This window comes from Danio aesculapii, chromosome 24, assembly GCF_903798145.1.
Source record: "Danio aesculapii chromosome 24, fDanAes4.1, whole genome shotgun sequence".
Lineage (NCBI taxonomy): Eukaryota > Metazoa > Chordata > Actinopteri > Cypriniformes > Danionidae > Danio > Danio aesculapii.
In genome coordinates, this window is record NC_079458.1 from 23,294,932 (window position 1) to 23,309,931 (window position 15,000).

At 30.0% G+C, this 15,000-nt stretch overlaps 1 protein-coding gene across 8 annotated transcripts in view; it reads left to right on the top strand.

The window, feature by feature from the left end:
• Nucleotides 1-15,000, top strand: part of relch (RAB11 binding and LisH domain, coiled-coil and HEAT repeat containing) — a 99,110-nt gene that overhangs the window by 68,837 nt on the left and 15,273 nt on the right. For 6 of the 8 annotated variants that reach the window (XM_056450372.1, XM_056450374.1, XM_056450379.1 and 3 more), the window contains 5 exons: nt 86-134; nt 2,879-2,958; nt 3,043-3,149; nt 7,293-7,392; nt 12,331-12,413. In XM_056450372.1, the coding sequence (XP_056306347.1) occupies nt 86-134; nt 2,879-2,958; nt 3,043-3,149; nt 7,293-7,392; nt 12,331-12,413 (419 nt within the window). The remainder of the gene's footprint in view (nt 1-85; nt 135-2,878; nt 2,959-3,042; nt 3,150-7,292; nt 7,393-12,330; nt 12,414-15,000) is intronic. The other 2 variants (XM_056450373.1, XM_056450376.1) reach the window with 1 other exon arrangement.

A 15,000-nucleotide genomic window follows, 5' to 3' on the forward strand; every position in this document is an offset into this window, starting at 1 on the left:
CTTGTGCTTCAAATAGTCCATCTCAGTTACATCGTTCAGCAGCTCTACTCTAATTTAGGTGTTGTTTTTCCCTCATTTTTTGAAGGTAAAACCTCAATTCCAAGAAATCCTGCGGCTATCAGAGGAGAATGTGGGTAAGTGACTGTTCAGTTAACCAAAAATAACACTCCTGCTGTCAGAGGAGCGACTGGGAAGAGAAACCCACACACACACACACACGCTCTGTATCTCTTTCCCATGCAGGAGACTTGTGTGTCAAATATGTGTTTTCACTCTTCATGGGATTTGAAAACGGAGCTTTTTCTTTCATTCTTTGAATGTTTGTAGAGTTAAAAAAAATCTAGGGTTAAAGTATCTGCCAGCAAAACTGGGCATGTTGTATCATTTTAGTATTGCTGAATTAAAACCAGATGTGTTCAATTAAAGGGGTAGTTCACCCAAAAATGACAATTCTGTCATCATTTACTCTTTCTCCACTTGTTCCAAACCTGTTTGAGTTTCTTTTTTCGGTTGAACACAACAGGAAAAAATGGAAAATATGCTGAAGAAAGCTCATGCAATTTTTTGCTCCTACTGTGGATGCCAGTGGATGTGTTTTCCTGAAGAATTAGGGATGCACTTTTTTTATTATTATTTATTTATTTATTTATTTGCTTCCAGCAATTATCAGACAAAAATTGAAATATGAGCTGAAAAAAGTGGAAAAGGCACCAGACGTGAAAAGCGCTGCACTATGAAACCCATTCATTTCAATAGCTGTGCAAGGGCGTTGTGTGGTTTGCAACTAGCTTGAGTGAACATCGTGGTTAAAATTTAAAATACCTAATATTCTTCTCTGTGAGGTATTCCGCTCACATGCATGTACTTACCTAGGCTTTACTGCACATGCTCACCGGATAAGGAAAGTCAAGAAAGCTCAAATAATGTGCTGACAGAAGATTTCTATGTTAATTTCAATGTGTTCCTTATCAGAACATCTTATTTTGTGATCAGCAATAAAATGAAATTAATGAAAGCTTAGAACTACTTGTTGAAAATGCTATTTTTTATTTTTTACAATTATTTTATTTTTATTTCATTTTTTACCTTTTATTAGGATAGGATAGTGGGGGCAGACAGGAAAGTATTGGAAGCAGAGAGAGGGGAAGGGACGGCATACTGTAGGACCTCAAGCTGGGAATCGAACTCGGGTCACCGTGAGCACCATGGTGCTATATGTTGATGGTCTTAACCACTAGGCTATTGGTGCAGATGAAAATTTAAAATTTTAGGTGAACCATCCCTTTAAGAGAAGACACTGCATGCAAAAAATATGTTTTTAAAAAATAAAAACTAATATTTATCACAAATCTTCCACAGTTAATTGACTGGAGAAATGCAAGTTTTCCAAAAACGTATATTTTGTTCAAATGTGCAAATGAGGCATTATTTAATTAAATATGTGTAAATTTGCTCATCTTTTTAGCACAAAAATCTGAACACTGTATAAATTTAAGTACAATATACGTTTTTGCCATGCATATTAGTCAAGGATTTATATTAGGGATCTTGGGATTCCTCTATTCTTCAGAATATACTGTGCACAGCCTGAAAAAAAATCACACCAATCTGTAGAATAAAATGTTGTATTTAATCAGGCATATTAATATTGAGTGTGAAAATATCACTCTTTAAAACATTTAGAATATACAGTACTCTGCATATATAAGTACACCCCTTACAAATCTATCTTTCAAATTCATATTTTTATATTAAGCTATACAATATTATATTAGTGCATAAACATTAGATTATATAAAATAACTTACGATAGCGGTTCAAAAACTAGTGCACCCAAATTTATATGTTATAGAAAAATATTAAATACACATTTAAAATAGGAAAAACCAAGAGAAACAAAAAAATGTAAAAATTTTGTAGGTTGTATTTTTTTTTTTTTTGCATTATTTTGCTTGAATTGAATTGTATTATCTATCTTTCAATTTCTAAAGATGTTTGGTGACTAAAATATTATTTTAATAAATATATCTGTTTAATAAATCTGTTTTGTTCAAATGCACCACAATACATTGCCTATATTCACTGAGAAATGGATAAAAGTATTTAATTTTAAAATGGGCTGTACTCAATGCTGAGCACTGTAGTTATGATTAAAACTGAGTTTAGTATAAGTGCTGCTGAAGTGGATATTTTTGGTTCAGTTCAGAGGATAAACATATTTTTGAGAACTAGATATATTGAAAGATATATTGTAGCTGAAGTCTAGTCACAAATTGATGAAGTGTGATAAAATAAAAAGTTATTACAAATGTTTAATTTGCATTAAAAAAAAAATGATTACACTTTGAAAATCTAAATGAATTACATTGACATAAACTGTGTTTTTGCCTGCAGTGTCTTGCCTGAATGTCAAATTTCACTGACACATTGTGATTATGTATGAGAAATTTCTGCCATGAAACTGAGTGCACTGGCTGATAGGTTCACCTAATCTGCTTCTGCATCATTAACTACATGGCACAGGAGATTGGTTGCTGTCAACTCGGCAGCCAATGAGCTTGCTCCTCCTCAATAAATGCTCTGCGTCATTTCACGCTGTTAAGTTGCGCCACATTTTCGGAATAACTCCTACACCCCAGCTCCACATGTATTTAGAACTGTTACAGGGGTTACATACTGGATGTATTATGTTTGCAACAGCAGCGTGTTATATTCTCAGACAGCTTGTCTGTGTATATACTGGCTGTATGGCTCGGTACTTGCTCTGCCATAATATTCAAAGCAGCTGCAACATTGCCATGTACATATTCATTACCATACTAAATCCAGAGATTGTTCATGACAGAAATAAGTTTATAACAAGCATTATACCTTGCAGATGCCACCGCAGGGAACGGTATCCTTACGAAGGCTACGGTGCCCATCTATGCAACCGGAGTCCTGACATGCTACAATCAGGTAGGCCTGTGGTCATATGTCTACTATATAGTATGATGTCAGAACTCACAAGACCTTCTTTCTAACAGAGGCTTTTATTCACAGGAGGAGGACCGTAAGCTCTTAGTGGGCTTTCTTGAGGATGTCATGACCACTTTATCTCTCTCCCATGCTCCTCTCGACAGTCTGAAGGCTTCATTTGTAGAGCTGGGGTGAGTGGCTTTCTGCATGAGCTCATCTCGTGCTGGAATTCCTTTAAGATTAGGTCAAATGACTTACTTGGAGACGTGAACATAGGATTTAAAGGGATAGTTTACCCAAAAAGGCACATTCTGTCATCATTTACTCTACCTTCATTTGTTCTAAACCTGTTTGAGTTTCTTTCCTCTGTTGAACACAAAACAAGAATGTTAAAAAAATGGCTAATGATAAACTTTTCATTGCTAGGACAGATTTATGTTAATAGCAATGAGTCTATGATGGATTTATGTCAGTTGCTGGGTTATTCTTGTAATAAATATCTTAAATATTAAATAAATAATAAATAAATTTGCAGCCAACGCACGTTTCGCTCCACTTAGGATCTACTCCGGGTTTTCCATTCCTGCTCATGAGGAAAAATTGCCCCCTTCACGCCATTTTAAGAATTATTTATATGTTGTTGTTGTTGTTTTTTTTTTTTTATGGTTTATTTTTTCATGAATGCCTGAACACAACATCTATAATACCATATTTAATGGTTTGGGAATTATTCAACATGTTTAATGGATTGATAGTTTAATAGAATTACACAAACATGTCCAAATATATACCTCAACTGTGTGCATCTGTGTGACTCCAGCATGTTAAATGTGTTGCATCTAAATGTGTTCCATCTAATAGTTGCAACCAGGGCTTGACATTAACTTTTTTGATCACCAGTCACTGTGGCTAGTAGTTTTCCGACGTCACTAGCCACTCGCCATTTTCACTAGCTACAATTTTGTTGTTGGGAAAATAGATTTTATATGCGTAAATTTGACCTAGGCATGCTAAAATGACTTGATTTAAATTATGTGTTATGTCTACATGCCTCTTTAATTTTTTTTAATTATTTCACATGACTTTTTAGGGCTTAACATTAATTATTTACATTCTTTTTTTTTCTCTGGCCATACAAAACTAATTATTTCCTTGCCACAATTTGAATTGAAAAATGTGTCAAAACAAGCTAAATATTGCTGTATACATGCACTTTTTATTCAACAAAAATGTTTGACATTTAAAAAAATTATTCTTATTTATTTAAAACTATGCACAGTAGTTTGCCTAGGCTAAAAGTCCCAAGATCACCAGGTAACTATAGATAATAGATATAGTTAATCTTCTATTAAAGCAATGTTATTTTAATGGATGATAATTAAACCTTAAAAACAAAAATAACTCTAAGCAAAAGAAAGCAGGTTAAAAGCATTCTGTGTGCGATAGTGAAAGGATGATCAAGCGCACACGGTTAACATTAGCCTCATTAATAAGCTGTTCAAATAATGATAAAGGCGAAAGCGGTAACCGCCGCTGCATATAAAAAATCTGGAGATCTGTTGAAACTGAAACTTGAAACTGTGGGTGCACGAGCACGGCTTTTTTTCCAATCTATTTTAAAGAGAAACGATCGCACCAGTTGCGTTTCCAGGCATGGTTGTTTTGCACAAGGAAACGGGACATTTTAAACACTCGCGCGCTTCACATCAGCTGTGCCTCGCTCACAGTAGCAGTGAGCGAGTATCGCCTGTGTCTCACCATGCGCCCGATCATCCTCTTATTCGGTATTCACCTACTTTCTTTTGCTCACGTGAACAGTTATCAATCGTGCTGCTTCTCGGTTCTAAAATCACATTTGCGCACATATTAACAAACGGTCCTAAACTAAAATTATAATCTTCAGGGACAAGGCAGCTCTGGTGACTTAAAAAATATTTTTTATAAAAAGCGGCATATTGAGGGTGTCTGTCTAACCCGTCACAGCTGAAATCTACCTGCGAGTGTTAATGTCAAGCCCTGGTTTCAACTATTTTTTTCAGATAGCACACTTTTTGAAACATATAAGTTAATAATACTTGTTTAAAATATACAAACTGGCAATATTATTATTTTCTCTGTTATCTGTTCATTAAAGGAATGCGGTCTGAAAAACAAATTTTTTACTTTAATCCATGGTCTCTGCAGGATTTGGGATTTTCTTTTTCGCTAATTTGACAGGTTTTCTTTCATTGTTTTGTTTGTAAAAATATACACAAATTTACATATCTTAATTCGTTATACATTTTTTGACCTCGGGAACCATCTGTAATTTATATAAAGCAAACACTGAGAACAAAACAGAGAGAAACTAGAGTTCAGCCCTAAAGCTTGCCACATCACATTTGACATTTAAACCAATTGTTTGAAAAAAAAAAAATAATCAAAGTCATCCATGTTGTTTGACAATATCTGCGGATACTATAATGTTTTTGTAAGTAAAACTATCTTTAAAAACTACACAATGATGCCACATTTGCTTGTTTTTTTTGTGTTGACATCCTGTTTGGCAGTTTTTCCCAACGTTCTTCAGAATATCTTATTTTGTGTTCAACAGAAGAAATTGATAAATGTTTAGAATCATTTCTGTGAATAAAAATGGTAAGGAAATGTGCATCGTTTAGGGGAACTTATTAATTTGATCATTTAAAAGGCATACAGTCTATTTGGACCCTTAACAAGTGGGAGGCACATATGCGAACTGTTGCAATTCCTGCAGCGGTCACCTGATTTGGATGTAAATAGCCTCAAATTAAAGCTGACAGTCTGCAGTTAAAGCACATCTTGTTCGTTTCATTTAAACGATTCATTTATCCATTGTGTTGTTGTATAGAGCCAAACAATTGTGTCGATGTCCAAATATTTATGGACCTAACTGTAGGTCACTAAGATCTTCTAATTGTAATAATTTACTCACCCTCATGATCTTCAAAGCTTGTATGACTTTATTTCTTGCATGGAATGCGTAAGGAGATGTTTTACTGTAGCCTGAGGCTGTCAAGCTCCAGAAAGGACAAATAAAAAAAGAGTTAATAGATGACTTTCGGTGCAGTAAATTTGAATATATGCAAATCAAAAGAAATCACTAAAGATACTTTGCAGAACAATATATTTTTATTAATTTAAATATGTATTTCTTATAGCTACTTTATATTTATTTACTACTTTATTATTATTATTATTATTATTAACATTAACCATTTAAAGGGATAGTTCATCCAAAGATGAACATTTACTCACTATTTACTGACCCTCAAGTGCTTCCAAACATTTATGTGGAGAGTGAGTAAATGATGACAGAATTTTCATATTTAGTTGAATTCTTTTAATTAATTATTGAACTGTTTTTACATAAATGTGCAATGAAGTTAATACATTTAAAATAATGTTTAAGGATGATTTAGTTTTTAAAGTCTTTATGAATATTATGTATTGCATCATTTTTTTTGTATTTTGATATATAAATGTTTTTTTATATTTTTAAGCTATTGTCAGTATTACTGAGTAATTTATTATTTTTATTAATGGCCTGCCTTAGTTTTACATTTTTGATTTTTAAAAAAATATATATATTTTTTATTTTATTTTTTTTTTACTTTTTTTTTACAATTATGTTTATTTTTTGTTTTTAGTTTTTGACTTGTTAATTTAAACTTGTTCAATTGTTTGTTTGTTTGTTTGTTTTTTGACAACTGCCTGAAATAAAATAAACCTAAGCTTATTAAAGCTTTTTTTTTAATTTTCAAGTTTCAATTTGCAGTAATAGCTGGACATTGTAGAACAATAAAGTAAATAAAATGAAACGCTTTAACTAGCAAACGTTATTTATCAAGTCATTGTTACAATTTTAAAGCTTCATTTGGCAATATGGCAATACTGCCTAACATAAAGTAAAAACTAAGTAATCACAAAATAAAAATATATAAAAAATTTTATGAACTATTATTGTTGTTATAAATTTAAAATTCACAAATATTTATTAAATTTAAAAATTGAAATGCATAACTCTCATAAAACTGTTTACATTTACAGTCAATCTGTAAAACTCTGGCACAGTATATTAGGTAACAGTTCTGTCAACAACACACACCATTCCTGCACAAACCTGCAATAATTGTTTAAAATAATGGCAAATATAAGAAATAACATGCCCTGACGTTGCATCACTCCCAAATTCAATCCACCGTCTAATGCGCCAGACGTTTCACACTAATGGCAATCTTATACGTACAAGAAGATCAGGTTTAGTAGGTTGATCAACTGTCATTTTGTGATTACCCGTTACTTCCTGTCTGCAGGGCAAACCCGGCGTATCATGAGCTGCTCCTGACAGTGCTGTGGTATGGAGTGGTCCATACATCTGCACTGGTCCGCTGCACTGCTGCACGCATGTTTGAGGTAAGCACTGATTCCAGTTCAGGCTTCAAAACATTGACATTATGTTTATATATAGTTAATAAATACTTTAAGCGCCTTTAAAGGGATAGTTCACCCATAAATTGGAGTTTGACCTTTAACTCATTTTTTTACCCAGTAGAATATTAATACTAGAGCTAGCCGGAATTTTATAACTATTAAAATGTCCATAGCAGTTCTTCTGATCAATCACTTTAGAATGAACCCAATGGCATTTTTGCCAGGTCATATTTATCTATTGAGGTTATAATATTCAATTACTAGCTTTTAATTAGTAAAAGCTTCAACCCTGAAGGTGAATGACTTTTTTTTGTGTGTGTCTGATAAGGGGCAGGTCTTTTTTTCAGCAGGAAGAATGTTGTTATTTAAGTTGTAAATGCCAACAGATATGGATTGAAGCAGAATTTGTTGTTAGATAAAAACGTGTTATGAATTTTTGTGCCGACTACATCTATATTTTCTAATTGGATACAATAGATACAACCTTAAAGGTATAGTTCACCCAAAAATGAATGTTCTTTCATCATTTACTCCATTTTCACTTGTTCAAGATCTATAAGAGTTTCTTTCTTCTGTTAAACACAAAAGAAGATATTTTGAAAAAATTGCTGGTTGCTGACTCCTATAGACTTCCAAAGTAATTTCTCCCCTACTATTGGAGTCGGTGGGTGCCAGCAACCAGCATTCTTCAAAATATCTTCTTTTGTGTTTAACAGAAGAAAGAAATTCACATAAGTTGAGAGAGAATAAATGATGTGGTAACTGTTGTGTTTGGGTGATACTATCTATTTAACTGAAATAAAGATATATAAATAAATGGATATGTTATGTTAGGAAACATAATTAACTTCAATTCATTATTAAAATTGCCATTGTAGCTAATTACAATTAATTACATAAAATTGCATTAATATTTCTTTGTAAATTAAAAACAATCTTAATATATATAACTATCAATAAACATCAACAGTATGAATTTAAAAACATAATTAAAAACTATTGATATGAATGGAAATCAAATACACTCAAAAAATATTTTTGCTACTTTAAACATCACAATTCTTAAGTTTTTTTGGGACAACCTAATTGTTTTGTGTGGTTCTTAGTGGTTTTGAAAATCCAAGTAAATGCACTTTGAGAGTCAAAAAAACATATAAATTAATTTAGTATTTAAAACCTGTGGTTCTTGATGATACATTAAGGTGTTATGAAGCCAAACAATTGCACTGTGAAAGAAACTTAATGTTATTTACAACATTATTATCTTTAATTCACAGGCTTAGCAATAGTGCGCTCACAAAAGTCTTTCTTTCACGTTTTGGGGTGAACTATCCTTTAAGTTTAAAGCCTTTATCTTCATTCAGGCCAGTCAAATGATTAGTTTTTCATCTAGTGCTTATTTTTAGCTGAAATACGATGTTTTTAAAGTGCTGTTATCTAGTTTGAGGTGATAAAAATGTATTTTCAGACCTCTCCACACTCCCTCTAGGGCCCCCTTTGCGCCTTGTCTTTCCTGTTACTTGTCAAATCACTGAATGTTTACCTGTATTTGAAGTCGTTGCAGCTTTAAAGCATCCGTGTGTCTTTTGCACCACAGCACGCTTGCTATTGCCATTTGAAAATTATGTAACAAACCCCTACATTTCATCCTCCCCACCCCGTATGAATCTGTTTTGAAGGTTCGAGGAGTGTTAATAAACTCTTCCTTGTGAGAAAAACCCCCTTCTCTTCATCTGTGGTCATAGCTTTAGTTAAATTTGCCTGGCCTCTTTAGTCTTTATTTTTGTTTACAGCCCCAATTACAAAAGAGTTGGGACATTTTGTAAAGAAAATGCAATAAAATCAAGTGATTTTTGTATATATAACTTTATCTGACAAAAGTACAAAGCAAAGATTTCCAATGTCTTCACTCTGCCCACATAAATAGTTTTCTGTAAATGTATAGAAATTTAGAGTTCGGTGACATAAGTCACATCAATTGTCGATTTTCATCGGGCCAAATGTTTTTTTTTTGTTAACTGTTCTATTCTGTGCTGGTCCAGGCCAATCAGCATGGGTGCGGTTTAATTTGTAATACAAATGTGCCAGTCATTACCTTTGATATCACAAATGTAATGTAAACGGAGATAGGGATCATGATCGGATATTTCTGTTTTAGGACTCCTCCTTTCTTTGCAATGTTATAATAATAACCTAACATAATAAATAGCACGCTTCTGTTTAGTCAGATATCGAAAAAAAAATGGTTGCCAGGCAACAGAGTGGTGATGCTACACTCACACATTTTACCAGTTCAGCATGGTTGTTTAACCATGCCTAGAATTTCGTACTGAAAATGGTTTGCAACCATGTCGCGCCATTCCAGGCTCACATAGAAATGCAAATTGAACCATTTCTGACCGTTCTTAGAACCATTCGGCACAGTAATGAAAATGTACTAATTTTTCTTTTAATTACAAAGCTTATTTGTTTGGGAATTGAGGATAATCAGGATAGTAATTTTCATTTAGTTTTACAAACAAAATTTTTGTCCAATCTTACATGATATAACATTTGTTGCTTAACAGTGTGGTTGTCATTAAATCACTCGTATTACCACTTCAACTGCCTATATGTGCAGGGTTCAACGCAGGGGCGTTGCTAGACACAAAGCTCTACTGGGGCACGCACCCCCTTCCACCACTCCCCCTTCAATAAATAAATTATATATATATATATATATATATATATATATATATATATATATATATATATATATATATATATATATATATATATATATATATATATATATATATATATATATATATATATATATATATATATATATTTATTTATTTATTTATTTATTTATTTATTTATTATAAATAAAAGTATTCTTGTTATTATACAATTATTATTCTAAATAATCTTAAATGTAACTGGAAAACAATGTTAAGACACAACTAGAGTGATATGCTAAGATCATTTAAGAAATCTTTTGCATGAATATTAATTTCATTTGAATGAAATTCTATAGACAATTTAATAAAATATAAAAAAGACTTGACACATGGCAGAGAATTAGGTTTATTTAGTCTTACCTCCCTGACTCGTCATCCCTCCTTTTTGCTTCACACAAAAAATCTATCAGGAGGCATGCTTAGTAAGATCACCATCATATTGTTTAAACTTTAGTCTTTTCGACTTGCAAAACAAAAAAGGCTGTTACGCCAGTTTTACAACGCATGAGCGGCGCGTGAGCAGCAAGTAGCCTGCTTTTTTGGCGCGCATGTTAACTACCGGGACTCACATCGGCAGAAGAGCAGCGCATGCGAGAGGCGTGTGGGTTCTCTGCGCACACGCTGAGATGCGTCAGCTTGCTTTTTGATTACATTGCCTTCACCAGCGTTGGTTCGGTTGCACATAGAGAGTAACGTCTTTATTTCGGAATTACCACTCTTAATAAATACACTTGCATGTGAAGTTAATCATAACTTGCCCCGGTAAATTGGGTCTAGCAACGCCCCTGGTTCAACGCTAAGGATTTTTCTACTGGCCCAATTGGCAGAATTTTAGCAGGGCAAATAAAAATGTGAATTGGGCCAGTGGTTCAGATTTTACTTGCCCTGCCAAAATTTTCACTGGCCCCACCAAATAAAAAAAAGCCAAAATAGGCCAAAAGTAAAAATAAGCCAAACGTAACTTTAGCATAACGTCTCTTTAAATACAACTGACAATTTAAAAAAATACAATTGTGATGTAACTAAATTATACAAAAAATGTGTGTGTATGTATGTATGTGTGTATATATGTATGTATGTATTTATATATAAGACTTTCTCATAGCCTCATTTCAATTGTCAAGTTTTGTAAAAATCTATCTATTGAATAATCAATATATTAAAAAATGTTGGCAGAAATTATGCATTATAGGCTTAAATTATAGAGAAAAATAACAGATGAAGTGAAACTGCGTTCTTTCGAGATGTCTCGAGGTTCAGAAACTAACAAAATAATAGTCCTAATACAAAATATTATAAGATTAAAATACGAAAAATATTAGTTTTCTTAACGAAAAAATAGCTTTAGTATTTCAGCATGTTTTTACTTTCGTATTCGACATGAAACGCACATTTACCATTAGGAATGACATCCAGCCCTATTCATATTTCTCTCTTCACACAACCATAATACACTGATTTAGCCTGATTCGTTAGTTCGTTGAATGGTTTGCTTTTTCACTACAATCGATCCGCTCCAGAGTTTGTTTCAATCGAGCCAAGACCACCTTATTCAGGCAGTTTCGGCACAGATCAGAGCGCAGTTGCTGGATTCACATATGCCAAATGAACTGAGTTAGTGGGGCAAACAAGACAGATTCCGAAACAAAAGTGTAGGTGTGAAAAGTCCCCTATTTTCACACAATTGACAAACAGTCAAAGCCAAATGAAACTTTAATTACAAGGCAGCACAGTAATGATCCTGTCTACTGTCCAGAGCGTCTCGCATGCAGGCCCCAGACCTTATTGTCGAGCCCTGATATATATATTTTTATGTGTGTGTTGAAGCCATCAAAATTAGTTTATAGTTACAAAATGCATTGTATGTATACAAAACACTGGAAATCTTTTCTTTGTACTTTTGTCATTTAAAAATAAAACATTAAAAAGAATCAACAAATAACAAGTTCTTGATATCATTGAATTTTACAAGTGTCTCAATGATTTTGCAGTGGGGGCTGTAATTAATATGTGTAGTGCCACTTTGGGCTTTCGTCATGTTTTATTTTTTCCGTTGTATGTCTGCATTGTTTTTTAGTTTGTTACCGTTTTTTGTGTTCTTTTGTTCCTCTCTCTCTTTCTCTCTGCGGTGTTCATGACACTGTGCTCGCTCTTTCCATGCATCCTGTGTGACATCACCCCTGCTCTGACCAATCAGCTGTTGGTGAAGGGGGTGAATGAAACGCTAGTAGCTCAGAGAGTTGTTCCAGCTCTTATCACTCTCTCCAGTGATCCTGAAATGTAAGTCTCCTCCTGCCTTCTTCATCCACGCACCTCGCTCCGCCTTGGTTCTTTCAGGAGGCCACGCTTTTATTATAAGCCCCTCCCTCCAGAAAGTAATTGACTGTGCCACTATTTATTGGGGTTTTAAATGAGACTTTCCACGATGTCAAAACTAAAAAATGGCAAGGATATATTTTACTCAATTTTTATAATCACATTTAGCGACACCTTCCTTCAAAATTACCATTATCATAATGTGAAAAAAAGTTTTTATAATTACTTTATTAAATTAAAAATAAAACAACAACCGGAAGACTGGAGCCTAAAATAATTTATATAACCTGAATGTATCTAAAACTGATGTAATGTACACCATTGTAATGTACACCATTTTAGCGAATGTGTATATTATATTATATTATATTATATTATATTATATTATATTATATTATATTATATTATATTATATTATATTATATTATATTATATTATGTTATATTATATTATATTATTATAATCAACAGTTAGGTTTCAACTGTGTTTAGTTGTTTATTACTAAATTATAATATAATATAATATGAATTAATTTAATATAATGTAATATAATACAATAATTTTTTAGCAATTAAACACAGTTGAAACCTAGATGTTTATTAAAATAATATAATACAGTAATTTGATATAGTAATACATTATAGTGATAGGATATAACTAACATAATATAGCTTTTAGCAATTAAACACAGTTAAAACCTAGTTGTTTATTAATGTAATACAATATATTACATTACATTACATTATATTATATTATATTATATTATATTATATTATATTATATTATATTATATTATATTATATTATATTATATTATACTATACTATACTATACTATATTATATTATATTATATTATATTATAAATTATAATAAACAATTAGGTTTTAGTTGCAAAAAAACTATTATACATTATATTATATTATAATATATTATTATATTATGTATTATATTAATAAACAACTAGATTTCAACTGTTTAATTGTGTATAATAATATAAATACTATTATAATGTGTTATATTACATTATATTAAATTAATTCATATTATATTATATTATTATAATAAACATTTAGGTTTCAACTGTGTTTAGTTGTTTATTAATATAATATAATATAATATAATATAATATAATATAATATAATATAATATAATATAATATAATATAATATAATATAATATAATATATTGTATTGTATTACAATAATAAACAACTAGGTTTAAACTGTGTTTAATTGCTAAAAGCTATATTATGTTAGTTATATTCTATAACTATAATGTATTACTATATCAAATTACTATATTATATTATATTAATAAACATCTAGGTTTCAACTGTGTTTAATTGCTAAAAAATTATTGTATTATATTACATTATATTAAATTAATTCATATTATATTATATTATATTATATTATATTATATTATATTATATTATATCATATTATAAATTATATTATAATATTATAATAAACAATTAGGTTTTAGTTGCAAAAAAACTATTATACATTATATTATATTATAATATATTATTATATTGTGTATTATATTAATAAACAACTAGATTTCAACTGTTTAATTGTGTATAATAATATAAATACTATTATAATGTGTTATATTACATTATATTAAATTAATTCATATTATATTATATTATATTATATTATATTATATTATATTATATTATATTATATTATATTATATTATATTATATTATATTATATTAATATAATAAACATTTAGGTTTCAACTGTGTTTAGTTGTTTATTAATATAATATAATATAATATAATATAATATAATATAATATAATATAATATAATATAATATAATATATTGTATTGTATTGTATTACAATAATAAACAACTAGGTTTAAACTGTGTTTAATTGCTAAAAGCTATATTATGTTAGTTATATTCTATTACTATAATGTATTACTATATCAAATTACTATATTATATTATATTATATTAATAAACATCTAGGTTTCAACTGTGTTTAATTGCTAAAAAATTATTGTATTATATTACATTATATTAAATTAATTCATATTATATTATATTATATTATATTATATTATATTATATTATATTATATTATATTATATTATATTATATCATATTATAAATTATATTATAATATTATAATAAACAATTAGGTTTTAGTTGCAAAAAAACTATTATACATTATATTATATTATAATATATTATTATATTGTGTATTATATTAATAAACAACTAGATTTCAACTGTTTAATTGTGTATAATAATATAAATACTATTATAATATGTTATATTACATTATATTAAATTAATTCATATTATATTATATTATATTATATTATATTATATTATATTATATTATATTATATTATATTATATTATATTATATTAATATAATAAACATTTAGGTTTCAACTGTGTTTAGTTGTTTATTAATATAATATAATATAATATAATATAGTATAGTATAATATAATATAATATATTGTATTGTATTACAATAATAAACAACTAGGTTTAAACTGTGTTTAATTGCTAAAAGCTATATTATG